At 37.4% G+C, this 22,127-nt stretch overlaps 1 protein-coding gene across 2 annotated transcripts in view; it reads right to left on the bottom strand.

Moving 5' to 3' along the window:
* LOC127810408 (uncharacterized) overlaps nucleotides 1-21,375 on the bottom strand; it is a 122,538-nt gene extending 101,163 nt beyond the window's left edge. For both annotated transcript variants that reach the window (XM_052349889.1, XM_052349891.1), the window contains exons 1-9: nucleotides 21,056-21,375; nucleotides 15,594-15,761; nucleotides 15,407-15,496; nucleotides 11,660-11,796; nucleotides 11,477-11,567; nucleotides 11,244-11,326; nucleotides 11,008-11,114; nucleotides 9,310-9,462; nucleotides 8,649-8,713 (exon numbers count right to left, since the gene is read on the bottom strand). In XM_052349889.1, the coding sequence (XP_052205849.1) occupies nucleotides 8,649-8,713; nucleotides 9,310-9,462; nucleotides 11,008-11,114; nucleotides 11,244-11,326; nucleotides 11,477-11,567; nucleotides 11,660-11,796; nucleotides 15,407-15,496; nucleotides 15,594-15,761; nucleotides 21,056-21,253 (1,092 nt within the window). In that variant the 5' untranslated portion in view covers nucleotides 21,254-21,375. The remainder of the gene's footprint in view (nucleotides 1-8,648; nucleotides 8,714-9,309; nucleotides 9,463-11,007; nucleotides 11,115-11,243; nucleotides 11,327-11,476; nucleotides 11,568-11,659; nucleotides 11,797-15,406; nucleotides 15,497-15,593; nucleotides 15,762-21,055) is intronic.
* Between the last annotated feature and the right edge of the window lie 752 nt (nucleotides 21,376-22,127).

The raw sequence follows: 22,127 nt of genomic DNA, 5'->3' as shown, positions 1-22,127 counted from the left end.
ATTAGAAGGACCCGATGGAATAGAACCAAGAACAGAACGATTGGAGAAGGACATTGGACTAGAATGGGGAAAGAATGTAGAGAGAAATGAGGGAGAGTGCAAAAGAAACGAGAGGGGGATTGGGAGAGAATTGTAGAGAGAGAGAATTAAGAATTCAATCAATTAATTCAAGCATCAGAATCCCATTTGTTTACAGTAGCCTTATATAGGCACATCTGGCTCCTAACAGCATGCACAACATGTTGAAAAAAATGATAACAGATAGTATTTTGCATTTCTGTTTTTTTATTTAGCTATTGTTTCTGTTGTATTTTAGTTAGCTTTCTGTTATCTTATCTTGCTGTTAAGGCTTAGCGCCTTCTGTTATTAGTTGAGTATAAATACCAGCTAGCTCATTTGTTGTTATTCATTCAATAGAAGATCGAGGCATTCTTGTTACTCTTTTCTCTCGTTTTCAATCTTCATTAATTACATGGTATCAGAGCCACGTCTATGGCTTCCGATCCAAATTGCAGTGCTTCCTCTTTTCCTCGATCTTCCGCATCTTTTCATTCAAATTCGCAACTTGATTTTCCTTCAGTTGCCAAAGCTCTTAATTACAGTCCAATCAAGCTAGGAACAAGCAATTATTTTTTCTGGAAAGTGCAAGTTCTTGCTACGGTTAGGGCGTATGATTTGTCGGAATTTCTCAACAAACGTCCTCCTCCTCCTAAATATCTTCCTACTCCATAATCGAACTTGAACTCTGAGTCGAATCCAATTGGAGAAGGTTCAGATGACTCAATTCTCAATCCTGACTATATGAACTGGATCAGACCAGATCAGCTGCTTTTTGGATGGTTGTTCTCAACAATTGATCAGGAAGTACTTGCGCAGGTAATCCACTGCGAGTCTTCATCGGAGGTATGGCTTTCTCTTGAGAATTTATATTCTCAGCAAACCGTTGCAAAATCCTTCCAGTTAAAACAACAACTACGATCGGTAAAGAAAGACTCTCTGTCTGTTAATGACTATATTCTAAAAATTAAGACAATTGGACATGCTTTGGCTGCCATTGGAGAACCCCTAGGTAATAAAGATTTACTATTAGCCATATTAAATGGATTAGATCATGAGTATGAAATTGTAGTCAGCCTGATCACTTATCAAATGGACCCGCGGTTTGGCATGGGTCCAGCCACTGCCATGTTTGTTGCCCTCTACCTCCATTGTATTATTACTGTTAGATTGAGGATGTTGAACATTCCATCTTGAGCGCTTATCTAATTTGGTAGATCTTATCACATGTCCTCCTCTCATTAGCTTTCTTGATTTTGACTCCTCATCAACTTTTGAATTCATTCGTAGATTTTTCTTGCCTGAAAAAGTATTCTTTTGCAATTGTTTTGAATAAAGGCTTATTCCCTGACTACCAGCAGTCTCTCCATCACTTAAAATATTGATGCTTGAATCCTCTTCTGGTCTAAGCACTTGATCAGCTATAGCAACAGCTGTTACAACATTCTTAGTTTCGGAATCTAATTTCAGATTAATATCAAAAGCAATTGCACTACCCGAGTTAACTAGCTTAGGAGATCCAACACCCCTATCCACAAAGAGACCCATGTGACCATCTTGCTTTTGCAATTGTGAAGGTGAATATGTTCCCATTACCTTCGATTCAACCATGCTAGAGCTTAAATAAACTGTAGAAGGATTTGCTACCATGACGTGCATCTCCTTTATAGTCGCAAGCCGATCAAAAGAAACACCACCATTCTTGGATTGCGAAGCAATGCCTGAGCCCTCGGGACTGGAAAATACCCCTGTATGAGTCAATAACCTTGGAGTTTATGTGATGTTAGCAACATAAATCAGACCTAAGTTTGCAAACGTTGAGGTTGTTGGGACAACATAATCTTCAAAATCAAGCTCCAAACTCTTCGAAAAGCCATTCTTTAGTTTATACTCGTCGTTTCCCCAATGGTTGTGTTACTGCGCATTCCTCCTAACCACTTTACCACTAGGGTTAGCTATTATACGACCAAGATCATCCTCATCGTCGCTATCATCAATCATTGGTCTTCTAGGATTAATGAGGACAGGATTAATGGCTGGTCTTCCCAATTTAATGTAGCCAGCTTGATTCATGCCATTAGTCCGGTTCCGATTATCCTTAACTCGTAAAATGCCCAATTGGTGGCAGATTCGCTCCAATTGCTACTCCATTATACGAGTTATTTCTCGTTGTTCTTCAATTGCTCTCCAAACCGCAGGCAGCCCCCAATCACCGTCAAGAGGCTGGTTGTTACCGTTATCTTCAAGATTGGCCATCTGATTGGTTGATGAACCGCTCTGATATCACCTGACGCAGCGTGTAACGCGTGTGTGAAAAAACACACCAAAATAAACCCTTGAAAGAGCAAACTTCAATTGGCAAAGCTTGGCTTTCAAGAAGACGCAAAAATAAGACTGTTTTGCTAAGAAAACTCAAATAGGTTGCTAAAATTTGATTGAGAAAACTTGATTACAAACTCTAGATCCTAGGCATATTTATAGTATTTGGCTAATCCAAATCCATCTAATATTTGTAAACAAAATCCAACTAAAATCCTAATAGAAATAAATCCTAAGTAAAAGTTAACTAGGATCCTAATAAAAATAAAACCCTAATCAAACATGAAGTAGAATCCTAAATCAAGTAGAAATATGAAGTAGAATCCTAAATCAAGTAGAATCATGAAGTAAAATCCTAAATCAAGTAGAAACATGAAGTAGAATCCTAAATTAAGTAGAATTCTAAAACTTAAGAAGTATTAAAATATTGTTCCGACGCTACTATTCCTGTGATACTGTTCCGGTTTGGTTGGGTCGAACTTGGGCCAGGTCTTGATTGGTGACCGCATCACCAAATTATTTGAGGAAATCATCCCCTTTTCCGAACTATCAAAGGCATGAAAGCCAACCTCATAGTAGTTCTCATCTCCAATCTATTTGTAGACTGATCCTCAACCAAATTTTCAATTTCCTACTCTTGCAAAATGTGGTTTGCACAAATCTCTTTATCCAAACTTCTTTCTTCTTCGGGATCTTGCGTTACCCTTGATAAGTTCACTTCAGTTCCAGCACTCTCTTCCTTAATATTGACTGGATTTTCAATTGGAACCTCCTAATTCCCTGCAAACAATTCAACAACTCCCTTTCTCTTGTGTTTGCTAGAATCTCCCTCTATTGCTGCCTTATCCCCCTGATCCTTACAGATTCCCTTTGTATAATGCATTTCACCACCAATATCCTCTTTGATGTTGTAGTAATCCTCCTTAACAATTCTGCTGAAACAGGTATACTTCTTCCACTCCATATTGGAGGTAGGTAGTGAATTCGTTTCCCACCTTCTTGACTTCTCCTTCGGCTGCTCCATTTTAAAGAATTCCTCTTTGTTAAGACTTCCACGATAATCCTCTTAGTAAGTCTCATCGCAAACTCTTGCAACTATTCGTGTAACATACATCTGAATTCCTTGCACATTCCATGTATCCCACTATTGGTTTTCTTGTCAATTTAGCTAGACTCATTATCCAACCTTTCCCCTACCTAATTCTTTTGGCTAAACTGTTCATGATTCCTGTTATTGCCAACTGAAAATGCAACCTTCTCCTGCTGCCATTGAGGCTCTAATTGCCTCATGTGTGCATTGCCTCTCTTGGCTTCACGAGCAAGACACCCCATTGAAAATGCAGCATTCTTCTACTGCAATTGAGTCTCCCATGGCCTCACATGCATACTGTCTGTCTTGGCAAAACTTTCACAGGTGGAACCAGCCTCAGACCAAGAAACTGGAACTCTTTCCACCCTGCTTCGCCTCCCAAATTCACACGTCCGAACCGAGGGCTGCTCTATCGCTTGGAAATTAACCATGTTGGCCGGTAATAACCTAAACGTATCGGAATTGACCTGGCTAGCTTGCCGACGAAGTCCGCCTCTTGAACTCCAATCCTTAACACTACGATAGTCGTCTATCACCCCAAGCATCTTAGTCAATTTTCAAAAATAATCCATCTCCAGTACTACTTCCAGTAGCTTCGGAATTAAGCGACTCTACCTGGATTCTTCCAGATCCAATTCACTAGCCGAAGAGTTAATTGGCTCAGTTCAGTCTCCTACAAGTTGCCTCGCTCTGTGACACCTTACTCGTAGCTTCCAAAGTCACCAGAGCTTCAACACTGAATTTCGTTTCTATAAACGCCTACCACAACACGTTCAACTTCTACTTTTCCCCCACAATTTGAACCCAGACTCCTGTGTTAAAAATTAATCACATCGGTAAGCAATAGCCTAGGATCATTTAGAACTCACCTAGCTAGATCTTTGTTGAATTCCACCTTCCGAACTCCATTGACTCGACTTTGTCCTCAAAATTTGATCTTAAATTAGATCCGAGGGACAGTTTGCCCATTCTGAATACACTAATCAAGCTCCGAGTCCCTCCTTCTTCGAGTCAGTTTAGGTTACCGATTTGCTTGGCCTACAATTCGCCACTACTCACCAGATCTATTCCAATTATCAGCCGAGTTTTATTCGTTTGAAGCATCGAAAATCGTCTGGCTCGTCGGACTTGCTTGCTCGCACCACCTCCCCCAATCATCGTTCGTCTAGGTTAAAATCGTCGATCGATCGAAGCAACAGCACCAGCAACTCACTTGATTGAATTCGCACTCGCCTCACCCAATCATCGTCTAATGGTCCACCGGCTTCAATGTACTCTTCTCAGAATCACAGCGAAGCTCACCTGATTGAATTCACCAAGACACAGCTATCGCCGATGGTCAATGATCATCAGAATCCCACCATGCTTCTCCTGCGTCTTCGATTCTGAGTCTAATTGATCGCCTATTGCACCTTGCAGTTACCTCTGCTTCCCATCACAAAGATTTCAGTCCGAGAATCACTTGCTCATTTCAAATCTGCTAGTTAGAATTCCCAGTCAGACATTGTCGGAATGACAACTAGAATAGTTTAAGTCACAGCCAAGTACCGTCGGTATTTCTTGACAGAGAGAACCGCTGAGGAACGAACTGCTCTAATACTAATTTGTCATGTACCTAGGGTATAGCCTAGGATTGTATTGGCAATCGAAAGGATCCAATGGAATAGAACCAAGAACATAACGATTGGAGAGGGAAATTAGACAGAAATGGGGAAAGAATGTAGAGAGAAATGAGGGAGAGTGCAAAAGAAACGAGAGGCAGATTGGGAGAGAATTGTAGACAGAGAGAATTAAGAATTCAATCAATCAATTCAAGCATTAGAATCCCATTCGTTTACAGTAGCCTTATATAGGCATATATGGCTCCTAACAGCATGCACAACACACCCATATGCTTCTAACTAATTGCTAGCATATCCTCTAATAACTATTATAGACCTATTACCCTATTGCCCCTCTATGGATCCTTGGGTCATGACATTTCTCTACGGCTTTTGATTGTTATTTTTCTCTCTTCTGATGTGACCTTCTTTTGAGTATACTTCTTTCTTTGTTTCTTCCTCTTTCTTCTTCCTTGTCTCTTAATGAAGTACTTCCTGTTTCTATTCCTTTTGTAGTTGCTCCTATTTCTACTCATCCCTTTCTGACTTTTCAACACAAACATTGTCATACATCAACTTCTTTACCTGTAGTTCCCACTTCTATTGTTAACCCTTCAACTTCAGATCCTCCTTTTACTGCTCCAGGTCCAGCTTCTATTTCTGTACCAATAGCTCTGGCTCCTATTAACTATGTTGTCTCTTCCAATGGTGCCATTGTTCCTTCAGCCTCCAGTCCTATGCAACATCCTCTTCGTCAAGGTACTCATTCTACCAGAAATCCATATCCCATTTACACTTGTTTGAGCTATCATCGTTTATCTTCTATCCATTCTACAGTTGCTTCTGCTCTTTTCTTCTGTTTTTATTCCTAAAACACATGCAGAAGCTCTTGCTCATCCTAATTGGTACTATGCTATGGATCAAGAGATGTCAGTTTTACCTACTAATGGGACTTGAGATTTGGTTCCCCTTCTAATGGGAAAATTCTTAGTTCTTGTTGTTGGGTTTTTACTGTTGAAGTTGGTCTTGATGGCTCCATTGATCAATTAAAAGCTCGTTTGGTTGCCAAGGATTATACACAAATCTTTGTTCCATCCTATGGTTACCTTCTCCCTGGTAACTGGGATTACTTCAGTTAGTTTGTTTCTTCTATGGTTTCCATTTAAAAACTAGCCTTGTTATCAACTTGATATTAAGAATGCCTCTTCATGGTGACCTTCATTGAAGAAATTTATATGAAACAACCTGTCAGGTTTTGCTTAGGTTGCCTCAAGAAGTAATTATATGGCCCAAAACAATCTCCTTGGTGCTCATTTGGTCACTTTGGTTATGTTGTTCTATCATTTGGTTTAACTAGGAGTGAAGTTGATCATTCCATTTTCTATGTCTTGCTACTTGTGGTGTCATCTATTTAGTAGTTTATATGGATGATATTGTCAGCCCTGATGATAATGAACTGGGGATATCTGAATTGAAGGCTCAGCTTCATTCCCGTTTCAAACTAAGGATCTAGGTCAACTGTGGTATTTCTTGGGAATTGAAATTGCACAATCTAAGCATGGTATTTGTATATCTGAATGGAAGTATGCCCTTGACATCTTGGAGGAGACATATATGTTGGATTCTAAGCCTATTGATACACCTATGGAACCAAATACAATGCTGGTTCTTGTTCAAGGGGAGTCTCTTTCTGATCCAAGACAATATAGGAGATTGGTTGGGAAGCTGAAGTACCTCATAGTCACTTGGCTTGACATTGCTTTTATTGTTAGTGTGGTTAGCCAATTGTTGAACACACCTTGTGACAGTCATTGGCATGCTCTAGTGCACATCTTGCGATATATCAAGCATGCACCAAATAGAGGTTTGTTATTTCAAGATAAAGGCCATATGTAAGTTACAGGTTATGCATGCTGATTGCGTTGGTCGTCCTTTTGAAAAACGGTTTACTTCAGGTTATTGTGTTCTAATTGGAGGCAATTTGATTTCTCAAAAGAGTTAAAAAACGCATGTTGTGGCTAGATCTAGTGCAGAGGCGAAATATTGGGCCATGGCACTAGCCACATGTGAGCTGCTTTGGCAAACAGCTCACAAGGAGCTGCAGTTTGGAGAATCAGGGTCTATGCAGCTGAGGTGTGATAATCAGGCTACTCTTCTTGCCTCTAACCCTATTTTTCATGAGTGGACAAAGCACATCTGAGATAGATTGTCATTTTGTGCATGAAAAATTGGTTTCTGGTGAGGTTACTACTGATTTCATTGGGACTAATGACCAGCTGGCTGACCTGTTCACTAAAGCACATCGAGGACTAAGGATTAACTACATTTTGTGCCAAACTAGACACATATGATATATAAGTGCTCACTTGAGGGGCAGTGTTGAGAATACAGTTAGTGTTGCACAAAAGTAGTTAGCTTATGTGTTGTACATAATAGAGCTAGTTAGCTTATGTGTTGTACCTTTCAAGCTATATATACCTGAAACCTAACTGAATACAGTTTGAGATCTGAGTTTTTTGCTCCTCTCTCTCTCTCTCTCTCTCAAACTTCAAAACTAGAAAAATAACATAAATCTCAAGGGAAAACAAGATAATCAATGATTAAGTGAATTCTAAAAGAACTGATTGGCTAGTGTATTAAGCCCAAGACGTGTATAGTCACACAAAACATAAGGTAGCCACAATTCAGGCAGGATGACGACACATTATGAATTCTACTTTGTCTAAGAAATGCATGCCAAAGACTTAGGGATTGAGTTTAACCAGTGTTACTCAGTCCAAGCATGCAAGGTTATTATTTTCTCCTATATGATTACATTTTTGCTTAAACTTTATTTCCGATTGTGATAACTCATATAAGTTCAACCAGATTTTACTTTGTCCCAGTATGTAGGCTTGTTGTGGACTTCTTCCTTGCAATCCTCTTTCTCTTCTATATTTGCTCTTTCTCCTATTCTTCCTTCTTCACATATTTCTGCTCTCCTTATTCTTCTCATATCTCTCTTCTTCTCTTTGTCCCATTTCTCCTCATCCTTCTTGAATCCTTCTCTATACTTCTTCATTCTATGGTTCTATATCAACCCAGTACCAAAGCAAAACTAGAGGAGCAAGGAGTGAAAATATATGTGAAGAAAAAAGGATAGAGAGAGCCAAACAGAGAAGAGAAAGAGAAACGAGGAGAGAGGAAATCCACCACAACCAATATTCAATTCAAAAATCCAGATCTGCATAGTGCTTGCAATAGTTCAAATGCTTATACAAGCCTATCACAATAGGAGACCAAATTTAAGTAGAAACAAAACTAATATAGAATATAAAATTCCTAAAACTCAAACAAATGAAACTCCCTAATTAAACACTAATAAAAACCCAAAATGGTGATACTGCTTCAAGTGACTTCTTCTACTTTAAATGACCATTTTTAAAATTGTTGTCTCAGATGGGTTTTGTTGATGACATCCATTGGACCATTTTTAAATGCAGAAATTTAAATTAAGTTTATCTTTTTTCTAACTTGGAAGGAACATAACCCACTAACTTCCACATAGCTTGAATTAGATGAATAAAGAATAAAGTACTTACGTGTTTAAATACCCAAACAGTGAACTCCATACCCAGCTGCTTCAACTTTGATGTGGTAGCACTTCCTATCACAAGCCAAAAATTTAAACAGAGGGAAGTTTCAAAATATTGGAAATGAAGTTGCAACAGAAATTTTACCAAACTAATCAAAGAAAGATCCATAAAAAGGAAAAAGGAAAGTAAAAATTGAGTGAGATTCATTTTTTTTTTCCTTTTGGTACGTAAGAATAAAACATCACTGAGATTCTGCTTTAAAAGGGAAAAAAAAACCCTGTTCAAAATAATAGCCAAACAAAATATGAATAACCTAAATATTTGCAAGGGCCGAAGATATACAAAGATTTACATGAATATTAGAATATTATCATCTTATTATTCCCAATATGTAATTTAAATTTTAACTTTCCAGAGAGAGAAAAAAGAAGCCCCTCTAAAGGTAAAATTAGCACTTATACTTGCAATAAGGGGATCTAGTAATGCACAGCAGAATTCCTCTTTCTTGTGAAGCAAGAAGATAAATCATGTTGACAACGGACAAAGATCCTATATTCTTTTTTTTATCTTAGTAATAAAAGTCTCCTATGAACAGCATACAAAACAAGATAAAATTCCCTCATTTTTATGTCTACCTACATTGAGATTAAAGTCAGCTACTAAGTACCATATATGCAGCCAAAAATGCATTGCAAAGTTGATGGGAAACTATTTGCGGCAGTAATTGACCGGCAGAAAACAGACATCAATCTTGCTTTCAGAGAAGGATTGCCAGGAGTTACTCTAGATTCTGGAGCAATACGTTCAACTTCAGTGTTACCTGCACAAGTATAACTCGTTCAAGATATGCTACAGTAACTTGAAGGAAATCATCCCCATACACAGAAGTCATTCCAATGCAAATCAAAAATAATATGATATATGGGCTATGAACTGACTAGAATCATCAAAATCAATTAGACAACACCTTCACTAAAAATATCAATATCTTGCTTAAGCAAATATTAAGTGGGTAACAGCAACCTCTTAACTTTTCTTGTGTAAGTAACTTCAGTGACTAAATTACATATATGACAACTATGAAACCAGTGACATATATACCAAAGTGCCATGTCCAAATCAAGAACATATGTTACATACCTAACCAAATTATTGACTGGGAAAAAAGAAAAGTCAAGATGTGTTGGACACATCCAAACTAGCTAAGAGAAGATTAAAAAAAAAAAGGTGATTTGAACAAAATGAAATGCATAAAGACGAGAACCAAAAAGTACTAGTAAATGAGAAAGCGAGCAAGGAGAGAGAGAAGGAATATTATTTCTCTAAGTTATTCAATGAAGGTGGAGAAATAAGTGTTATGTTGGGACATCTTAATATATCTTTAAAGGAAATAAGATCACAATTTTCATGTTCTAAAGGTGTGTATGACCAAATTAAATAAAGCAAGTATTGAAAAATATGAAGAATAGAAAAGCAGTTGGACCAAATAATATCCCTGATATAAGCATGGAAATACATGGGAGAAGAAGCATTTTCTTCGTAACAAAATTATTTAATGTGATCCTTAAATAAAAAAAAAAAATGATGGACAAGCAAAGGAAGAGCACTTTAGAGCCTAATCATAAGAATAAACAAGATATTGAAAGTTGTGGAAATTATAGAGGGGCCACTGCCATCTCTTCTTTGGTGCAGAGAAATTTGGTGTGTTCTTCTGTTTTAGCACCTACGGAAGGAGAGGAATAGTAGATGCTTTCAAGAAATGGAGGATGCATGCATTTCCCCATGGGCTCTATTGTTCTCTTGTCATTTTTCTAGATATCTAGTTCAGCTTTCTTTCTGTTGTCTTCACTCATTTTCAAAATAACTGGTTCTAGTTTCAGTGTTTCACCTTGCCTTGTCCAGCTAGAAGGTTTATGCATGTAGTTAATCAACTAATACCTTCAATGTAGAGCTGAAGTTTACTCAGGAAGTACAAGAAAGTTAAGATGTCGAAGGAAAATCACTAACCTAGCCTTGACATGCAAGTTGATTGCCTAATGAGATTATGAAATAAATTCAGAACCCAAACTGACAACTACACTAATTCAAAATGTTGGTGGCTGCCAACATCAGACAACAAGAACAATCAAAAGCCTGCAATGCAGCCCATTAATTTACAAACCTAAAAATTCAGTGTCAACCCCACAACACCCCCCACCCCAAAAAAACAATTTGCAGACATTTCTATGTTAGATGGTTTTAACTTTCAAGGGATGCTTTTATGTATGGATCAAGAATGTTTGAAGATATAGATGAGATATATTAAACTATAATAAACAAAAAGAAGCTTATTGCACAAGAAGGAATAAGCCCTAACATTCCATACCGTTAAAGAGTAAAAACAGTCTGCTTATTAGGTTTGTATCATCTAAATTAACACCAGATGCCTTCTTCTTTAAAAGCTCCTCCCCCTTCTTTACTACAGGCTCTTGACTTGTAACAGCCACCAAAAATGATGCCAAAAACCAAAGAAGAGATTTATTAGATGATATCAACTAAAACAGAAAAGAAAATGTTCTACAATAAGAAAGAAAATCCTCTACAATCAGAAAGAAAGAATACCTGTCTGTGCAAGCAGCAAGATAGAGAGGATAAACTGCTTCAGGTGCCAGCTCTAGAGCTTCAATAACATTCAGGATTCCTAACTAAACATAAGAATTAGGATAACAGCGAAAAAGCTGGTAGAACTTTTTTAACTAAAAAACAAAGGAAATGTCCATAAAAGTAACAGAGATCGTCACGTCAGGATATTAGTGCTGTTTGACTTGAATTATCATAAGCTTCATTGTATTCACCTTTCTAGTTAAAAGAACATCTGTTTTCAATGGCTGCTTCCCAATTACACGGTTGCTTTGATTAACTGAAAGCCCAGGAGGGCATCCTCCACTGCAAAGATAGAGTGAATTCTTCTAATTTAGCAATGAAAAAAGATTTAGGGTTGACTAATTTACTGGAGCAACAATAACTCAAACCCATACCCATGAGATGGTGGTTGATATAAAACAGTGTGAAGGCAAAATTCAAGAAATGTTTCACTGTTTGGATAACCAATAATTGCTCTATATTTTGCAGAAATTTCATCACTAATTTGAGTTGGATGACAATCACCAATCACCTGAAACAAAGATGGGCTTGTCAAGGATAGAAGGGACAGGGCAATAGGAAAGCATAATTTACTGTCATGAAGTATGGAGTACATTACCAATACTAGTTAATTGAAACAAATTGTATGCAGTATACATCCATTTATCACTGCTTATTAAATAAGACAGCAGGGAGAAGAGAAGATTAAGAGAAATTTTCAAGGAGATCAATAGTATTCAATCATAAAGTCTGAATAGAAAAGGCTACATTATGTTGCCTATTTACAGGCAATTAAAGATAACCTATCTAAAAGATGACACTAATCTCTAAAATCAAATATAACTGTAAATAAAATTCAACTAAAATTCTATCAACAGAACAAGATAAAACATGATAAAACCTAATATAAATCTTATCTTAAAATCAAAATCTCCCTGTCGGTTGATTTATATTTAAAGAAAGCTTACATCTCAGACATAACAATAGTGTATTGTCACGGTAACTAGCTAAGTAGTCTCTGTAATAAGGCTGCCATAACTTGTAAGAATAAGACCATGTTTGGCATAGCTGGAGGAATGTTCTAGTATGCCGTTAGATTGGTTGTAAGCGCAAGTGGGCAAGTTGGGCAACCGTTTTGGCACCTAAACTCAGCCCAGATCAGTATAAATAATGTAACATCCCGCTCGAGCGATAGGAAGAACTGGAACAACTTACCCTGATGGGCCTACATGAACTTCCCAGGGGGGTCACCCATCCCTGGATTACCCCAGGTTAAGCACGCTTAACTTGGGAGTTCTTTGCCAACATTCAGCCAAAAAGGTATCCAGCTGGTGTTGTTTCCTTTCTTACACTATCCTCGATATATACTAACTTCTCTGGGCTCTCGGGATATTACATTCTCCCCCCCCTTAAGCACATGACGTCCTCGTCATGCGACCTTACAACTGGTCCCAAACCTTCTCCCCTTGGGGGCTGCCATCCTAGAAGCCTGCCAGAAGCCGCTCCTTGTACAGGCCCTCAAGCCCCGGCGCCACTCCCCGCCCTCATCGGACCGCCTTCGCCAAGGGTCAGCTCTGATACCACCTGTAACATCCCGCTCGAGCGATAGGAAGAACCGGAACAACTTATCCTGATGGGCCTACGCGAACTTCCCAGGGGGGTCACCCATCCCTGGATTACCCCGGGTCAAGCACGCTTAACTTGGGAGTTCTTTGCCAACATTCAGCCCAAAAGGTATCCAGCTGGTGTTGTTTCCTTTCTTATACTATCCTCGATATATACTAATTTTTCTGGGCTCTCGGGGTATTACATTCTCCCCCCCTTAAGCACATGACGTCCTCGTCATGAGACCTTACAACTGGTCCCAGACCTTCTCCCCTTGGGGACTGCCATCCTAGAAGCCTGCCAGAAGCCGCTCCTTGTACAGGCCCTCAAGCCCCGGCGCCACTCCTCGCCCTCATCGAACCGCCTTCGCCAAGGGTCGGCTCTGATACCATTTGTAACATCCCGCTCGAGCGATAGGAAGAACCGGAACAACTTACCCTGATGGGCCTACATGAACTTCCCAGGGGGGGTCACCCATCCCTGGATTACCCCAGGTTAAGCACGCTTAACTTGGGAGTTCTTTGCCAACATTTAGCCCAAAAGGTATCCAGCTGGTGTTGTTTCCTTTCTTACACTATCCTCGATATATACTAACTTCTCTAGGCTCTCGGGGTATTACAAATAATGTTGCTCTGCTCCTAGCTGAATATGTTGAATGAAATTGGAAATTAGTTTCCCTCTCAATTCTCTCACTCCCTCAATTCTCGTTCTCTCTCTCTCTCTCTCTCTCTCTCTCTCTCAATTCTCCCCCCTAAATTCCCCAATTCCCTCGCAATAACCATTCTCAAGCAATTGAGAATCCCCTTGTCAGATTATGTATCTGACATGTATATTAAACAATGAGGAAATCAAGTCACAGTATTCTTAATTCTGATTTGAAGAATAGCCTTTCTGCAAAGATGGGAGATTTATATTGGTTTGTGAACTTCTGCTTTTGAGAAACTGATGAAGAAGAAGAATGTCATAATGAAAATTACCCCGATGATTAAAAAGTTACAAACTAATAAGAGAAACCAATACATAATTTCATCACAACAGTTCAATCTCTCCAGCACCACCCAATAGACAAAGCTTGCATATAAGTCCCTCTTACATTTTCAATTCCACAAGCCCTGGCTGCAGTTACAAGGACAAAGCTACGTGGGATACAGTTGTAGAAAAATTTAAGAGGTTCAGTCAGGAGGAGGTAATATTAATCAGAATGGTGTTGTTTGACCTCATTCTCTTCACTGTTATGTCCTTGATGACTGAAAGGTATGAAAAGTTTCTCACTATAATTTTGCAAAATTTAATTGGCATTTTTAATTTTTTTTTCCAGAGGGCATGACAAGTCCAAATATCATTAGGCTCCCTCCATCCCTCCGCTCCTCTATCTTTACCTAATTGTCCAACCCAACTTTCTGTGTCTTCTTACTCACTCTCTCTTCCTATCTTCTACTCCCTTTGGCTTATTCATCCTCCTTCCAAACAAACCCATTCACCTCCAATCAGAGACTCAATCTATTGCCACCAACCTAATCCCCCTGCCTGCCCACCCTAGTCCCACCGCCACTGACAAAAAATTGGGTAAGCAGCTCCAAATGGACTAGGGAGAGAGTTTTATATGCATAAACATAGAGCTCTATGGAATGAAATCGTTTTACAGAGAGGGCGAGAAAGAGCAATAACGCATTCTATTTTCTTTTTCTTGTGTGTGCCGTTTGGTTTCCCTTTACCTTTTCTTTTCTTTTCTTTTTTTATTCAATGCAAGAATGGAAAGGCATTCCTATCCCCATGATGATATAGTCTCTTGAATGGACTTCAGAAGTCCAATTAACTGCATATTCCCCACCCACAGATAGTTTAGGTTCAGTTAGAGGCAGTCAATAACAGTGAGTTTCAGATATCCAAAAGCGCAATGAAATAGCTGCCAACTATAAGCAACAATAGCAAGGTGACAATTTCTGGACTCTTCATTTGGCTAAGCATTATGATAAGGTATTGTGGGTATAGTACTGTAGCCCCCATCTTCATGAAGATTCTTGTATGTTTACCAAATCCTAACTTATTTCCCCTTTTTGTTTCTACTCCATGTATAAAACCATGCGACACCTTTCCCCTTTCGGGTTCCGTCTCTCCAGTTGTTTTATGTGCTTATCCTTCTCTTATACTCCTTTTTTTTTTTTTTTGGGGGGGGGGGGGGGGGGGGGGGGGGGGGATAATATTGTTGTCCAATTTTTGAATGAAAAGAAATTTTGTAAAGTGTAATTGTTTGTGAGGAATAATCACAAACTAGCAAAATGATATATGCCACCTTCCAAAAAGAAATGATAGATAAAATAAGGCCACAAGACAAACAGCTAACCATATTGCACCAATCTCCTGAGAACTTCAAAGGATCTACAAAACCTTCTAAGTCATAAAAAATAAACAAGAATGCTAAAAGAAAAAAAGTACAGAAATGGTTCTGCATGCTGAATATGTGAAACAAGTTACAACCACATGAAAGGCAAAGAAATATCAACAAACTTTTAAAACTGGGCAGAAATTTAACATGCCTTTACAGTGATTCTCAATATTATCTCCTGGTGTTGAGAAGGAAGCTTTGAAATATTAGATAGAAGAATAGGAGCCACAGTTTCCTTTTCCTGCACAGATCATCTGGTATCAGTAAGCTGATATTTCAAATCAAGCAAGCCACCTAATTTCCAAAGAAACCATAATTAGAAGGGAATTCATACAGACCTCTGCACGTATACGTTCCAAAGCCATCTCAATATACACAATACAAAAATTCTTAACCATTGAAACTGAATGATCATCCATGTATAATTTCCATAACTCTGAGAATGGCAAACCAATCCCTGGCTGGTGTTTGACTCTCTTATTCACGTGACTCAGGATCTCCAAAACCTATCATGACAAGCACAATTGCATTGTGTGGGAGCCAAAGAATCAATAACAAAACTTGCACCACCATTATTGAAATGCTGAGTGAACAAGAAAAGTTACAATCAAATCACATATATATGGATGTAAGCATGCATGTAGATTATTTCTTTTCTTTTTTTTTTTCCCTGAAAGAGGTTAGATTACTTTATATTAATGCATAAAAGCAAGGCCACTAGGAGAAGTGACACAACAAGCCTACCTAACAAGCAGCCCAAGAAAGCCTGAACTAAAAAATATTGAATATAAATGCTTGTAACAGCTGTGACACATTAACTTTAATCAATATTAAGCCACGAAAACAGGTGATGCAGGACCTTCAAAAAAGGGAAAACTAAGCAGCTCGAAAAAATACAGATCAAATTAGATTTGATATCAATCAATCTTGTCGAAGTTATTCATCTTATACAGTTAGGTAGTGTTTGTTAATCAAGATATAGACCGAAAAAAGTGGGATATGAAAAGCATCCTAAACAAAAGTGTTTTCCATTGTGTTTGTTAAATTTTCTAAAAAGAAGTCACATAATTTTTTATCTTGAACTTTCAAGATAAATTTATCCCTTCTCCCCCTTCGAATAACTTACCTTGAACTTTACAGATAAGTTATCTTGATAGAAGCTTATCTTACTCATTTTAACAAACACTACCTTAATAGGAACCAAGAATAGAAAAGACAACCAAATAATCAAAAATCAATATTTAAGATGTTCATGCATTTGTACGTGATTGAACAAGTCCATTTTCATCCTATATGACTATGCAGCAAAGCTGTTCCAGAATGTCATTTTGACATAGTCATTCTTGTAAACCACGCTATAGAGTTCTTTACTCATCAGAATTCACTATTCAGCTAGAAGATTACAAATTTGATACTTCCTAATCTCAGAAGCACAAATCTTTCTATGCACTCCCATGACTATGTATACCCAGGAAAGTGCACCACGGTTAGTATTTTGAAAAGCACTAAGCAAACTTAAGCACATGAGGCCAATGGAGCATAAGCGCATAGCACAAAGCGAAGTGCATATAGATAAAGTAAAGAGTAAAAACTTTTATAAGCATACAAAATATATAATTATTAAAAAAGCAATCATTAAGAAAAACTAAATAAGAATGAGGGCTGCAAATTTAACAAAAGATAAAATACCATTTTTCATTTAGGGTGTGTTTGATAGCATTTAGTTAGAAAAGAAAACATTTTCTAACTTGCATGGAAAACAAAAACCATCTCCCCCCTAGATGGAATTTTTCATGGAAAAGAGGTCAAATGATGCTTTAATGGTTGTACCATGGAATTCAATTCCATGAAAAATGTAGTGTGTCAAACAACAAAGATGGAATCCAATTTCTTGGATGGGACATTTTCTATGTATTTTTCATACTATCAAACACACCCTTATATTTTATAAAAGGATACAATCTAGTCATATGGCACCATAGCAAAAACACATAGGGACATATAAAAGAATACGATATGGTCAGCTGTTGGTCCTAATGGAACTTGGAAGACAAACTGGTATGCACTCTTGATTGAAATGATCTGAATATACTAATGCTTCTACTTTAATTTTTTATTTTGTTGAGTCTTCGTTTGTTTTTTGTAAAATTTTGGCAAAAAAACCCATTCTATTTCATTAACATGATTTATACAAAGGATCAAATAGAAGAATAAGGAAAAAAGATGATCCCTAATTTACAACAATCCCCACTTAATCAATCCCTAATTTTAGCAATCCCCAATCAATCAATCCCTAATTTGCAATCAAACAACACTCCCTAATTTACAACAATCAAGAATCAATTATCAATCCTTAATTTAGGGCAATCTGGAATCAATCATCAATCCCTAAATTACAAAAATTAGGAATAAATTAGCAACCCCTAATTTACACCTAATTACATGTTTCCTTCAATTGTTTTTGCTTGGTAAATATAGTTGAGTCTTCATCTATTTACAAGAATGTATATATGATTTTATTCAGATCTTTCTAAGATCTGATAATAGCTTTTTTTGGGTAAGGATTCCATACAAGCAGCCACACTATTGCAAAAAATTCAACAAATACAACCATCCATTATGTTTGATAAAAAAAAAATACCCAAATGTATTTTCAATGCACACTTTATTATGCTTCAGAGCTCAGGAAAAAACGCACTTTAATTGCGCTCAACTAATGTTGCTGAGCTTCACACACAAAAACCCCCAGCATGCTTGGGGAGTTTTTCTATGAGAAGCTCAATGACTGTAACTGAGCGCAATTAAAGCGCATTTTTACCTAAGCTTCGAAGCACAGAAAAGCACACTTCAAAAATACGCCTGTTTCTTTTCTTTTCTTTTCTTTTCTTTTTTATTAAACAATATGAATGGTTAGATTTGTATAAATTTCTACAACGATGTGGTTGCTTGAATAGATAATATCATATATACATTTGAACAAAAAAACAAAAAGAAGACCCGACTATATTTACTGAGCAAAAATATTGATGGAAACATGTAATTAGAGGTGAATTAGAGATTGCTAATATATTCTTGATTGTTGTAAATTAGGAATTTATGATTGGTTCCTAATTGTTGTAAATTAGGTATTGATTGTTTGGGGTTTACTGTAAGTTACGGGTTGATTGATTGGGGATAGGAGTAAATTAGAGATGATTGTTTTTTCCTTACTCTTTTTTTATGATTGTATGAACTTGTAAATGGGTATAAAATATAAATGAATAATGGCATCTCATCATTCGTCAAATTTACAACCCTCATTCTTAGTTTTTTTCATGATTGCTTTTTTAATAGTTTATATTTTTTATGCTTATAAAAGTTTATACTTCTTATTTCTTTTATGTGCACTTCACTTTGCCTAAGTGTGTGCTTCACTTTGTGCTTTGTGCTTAAGCACCATAGGCCTTTTGTGCTTAAGTGCGCCTAGCGCGTTTGAAAACACTGGTATACATGATTGGACAAGTCACAATGAAAAAAAATCAATATTGAAGATGTTTATGCATGCATACATGATTGGACAAGACCATGCAGTATCTTATATGGCTATGCAAAAGACAGTATCCAGGATGTCTTTTGCATATAATAATTTGACCAAGCTAGAGTTCTTTAGTTATCAGAATTTGATTAGAAGAATATAAATTACATACTTCCTAATCTGAGAAGCACAATGTAGTAGAAATCCACTATGATTACATGGACCACATACGTGACAAGCTCAAATGATATTAGGGTTATTAGCTAGGCTATAAATATCCCCATGATCTGTAATTATCTCCATGATTAGCTCCATCATTGATTGTAATTAACCTATAAATAATATAATTGAGAGGCTAATCTCTCAAGTTTTCTCTCCCAATTACTCTCACAACTACATCCCTTACCACACCTACTACCCCTAGACTTGCCCAATCAATTGAATAGCCCCACAAATTCCTGATGAAGGCAAGCGTTAACTCTTCTACCCTAAATTCCTAAAGACACAATACCTACTTTCCATTTCCTAAGCAAACTTTTAACTAACTATCCTGTTCCTATAGGGGTCATTTAGACCCCTAACTTTCCCACAAACAACCCTAAGTTTCATACCTCTGAAGGTGCAACCATACCCAAAAGCTCCTTAACTCCAATGTTAGGTCCCTCCCCTTTTCCATAATTCACATGGGTAACTACCTTTCTAAGCTCTCTCTCTCAACAAGAACTTACAAAATTCCTCTTTATATCAGAGAGCAGCTTCAAATCCACCTGCTCACACCCTTATGGGAAGCATCAGAATTTTACTAAACATTTTTATCCTCAGTAGAACCCACTTCAAGGCTTTTTTTCTCAACTGAAGCCTGCCTCTCAACCTCAACCAGCCTAGCAAAATCTAAAGGAACAAAAACAAAGCCCCTAGCCGCACAGCTACAAACTAATATCCACTCACAACAAAAGCTAGGTTCTAGAGGTAAATAGCCTTCTCCCCTAACTACTAGGACCCATTCCTAGACTGCATGCTACAATCAGATGCAAAATTAGAATCAAAAGTTATGCTAGCAAAAGGAGAGCCATCATTACCATTTGAGGCACCAAAGAAAAGCCTAAGGCATTATTCCAAAATTAGAAGAGAAACCTTCAAAGCTTGGGAGTTCATTGGGGGTGAAAATTCCCAAAAAATGCACAACCCGATCTCATATGTTCCACAGGAAAATAAAACTTTCAACCCATTGCCAAGGCCCAAGTCCAAGGAGAACAAAAGGGTTTACACATGCCTAAGTTGCCCAGCAATGATGGATAGTGCCACAACACCACCAGCCTTCTAAAACAACTACAATTGGCTCTAAATGACACCATGAGCTAGATGCTTCAATTTAGGAAGAATTTTCAAGGATTAGCGCAACCACTTCTTGGGCCTTAATTTAAATTACAAACCTCAACCCATCCTGGAGGCCATATCCAGTCAAACTACAGGCTATATCCAGTCAAACTATATGCCTTGAGGAAATAGGCCAACCCATGCAAAGCAGGGAGCCTCGTTTACGAAATACACCCTTAAGGATTTCAGCATAATCTTTCAGTGACCTTCATTTTATTGCCCTTTTTTCAGTTTATGTGTGTGATTAATTAGATTGCGTTAAATATTTGCCAGAGACTGGCAAATGGACATCTTGGAATTTTTCATTAATATCCAGTAAATTTTGGCACCTTTTATGGAGTTCATTGCATGATTATCTTCCTGATTTTCTTTCTAATCAAGAAATTAAACTGTAAGGATGGAACCTAACGATGTTAAATTGAACCACCAACTTCTGATATATTGTCAACCCACAAAGAACAAAACATTTTACCAGCTCTGAGTGAGAAAGAAAACGCCGCACAAATAACATTGCAATTTGCCACATGGCAGCCTTTTGTTTACAAGTTCACTTAGAGTATGTATCCAGCCAGCCTATAGAACTATACCCTATGATTTTTTTTTTTTTTTTTTTATTTCTATCAGAAAGCCAATCAGAATTCACAGTCAGAAAGCATTCTAGGTTTATCTATCCAGGAAGTTCTTAATGTGATAGTTCAAAACTAAACAAATAGAGCATAAAAAAATAAGAAAATAACTTCTCATCTTCAGTTTCAGCAGAGAGAATCTACCCTACTTTCTAAAACCGAACCCCTTGAGTATGCACGATCATTTCTATTCATCATCTGATAGAGGTTTATATTCAACTCAATCGGAAAATAAAGTAAAGAATCATCTCAGAAAAAGAGGGATAGAGAAGGAATCTGAGACCTTGTTACGGACGGCGGAGGAGGAAGAAGAGAGAGAAGAGATGGAGAGGGGAAGAAGATTAGAGAGCAAGCCTTCGAGTTTGGAGTCGTCGCAGAGTGCCAACCGAGTAAGCATCCGATCCAGCATTTCCAATATTTCTTCATCCGATTTCGCCATTATAGCCGATGCAGCCGAAGAAGAAGACGACGACGACATCATTGGTGCTCTCTTGAGTCTTGACTCCCCGGAACAATCAGAGACAGACACCCGAATCGAATTGGGGAAAGGAAATTGATTCAGTTTCGAGTCCCGTAGTGTTTTTGCACTTTATAGCTTTGAGTGTAATTTCCAGAATTTTTTTTTCCCAGAAGTAACATTATTTCTTGGCAGTCAAGAAAAACTGATATTATTATTTCAATAAATATCTTAAAATATCACCAACTTTCAACTTATTACTCAATTCGTCATCTCGCCGCTTTTCATTTGAAACCTAAACACATACACAATGTAATATATATATATATATATATATGTACAATCCAAAATATAAACACAAACAGGGCGATAAAAATGATTAATCTAAATAATAGCCTAGTCCAATTGTAAAAATTGATGGTCTATTTAGTCTAGTAGAAAAAATTAATCCTTTTTAATTTGAAATGATGATAGAACCGTGAACTAAGTGACTTGCCCTGATTCTTCTCTCTCTCCCTATGAATTATTTTCAAGAATTCTTACTAATATTGAACCTCATGTTATGGTTGAGGTTGGGTAAAATAGATGGTTAAGGGTGATTTTTAAGGTTGAGATTTAAAACTTCATTATCACCAACAATTTGTAAGGCTTTATTTTATATGTAGACCATATATAGTCAACGCACTCCATTGCAAACACAAAAAAAGATAGAGAAGTCCTATCTCCAAACACGCAAGCACACTAAGGGTTGAATCCCTTTATTCGATCATTTTAGAATTTTCTCCATCTACAATTTCTCTATCCCCAAAATAATTTTTCATGGGGATCCCTCAATAATCAAGCTTCTTTTATATTCCACCATTAATCACCCTATTACTACTATGTTGGGTTTTTATTC

Source organism: Diospyros lotus, chromosome 1 (assembly GCF_014633365.1).
Source record: "Diospyros lotus cultivar Yz01 chromosome 1, ASM1463336v1, whole genome shotgun sequence".
Taxonomy (NCBI): domain Eukaryota; kingdom Viridiplantae; phylum Streptophyta; class Magnoliopsida; order Ericales; family Ebenaceae; genus Diospyros; species Diospyros lotus.
The sequence above is the reverse complement of the archived record's forward strand: the minus strand, read 5'-3'. Positions and strand labels throughout refer to the sequence as shown.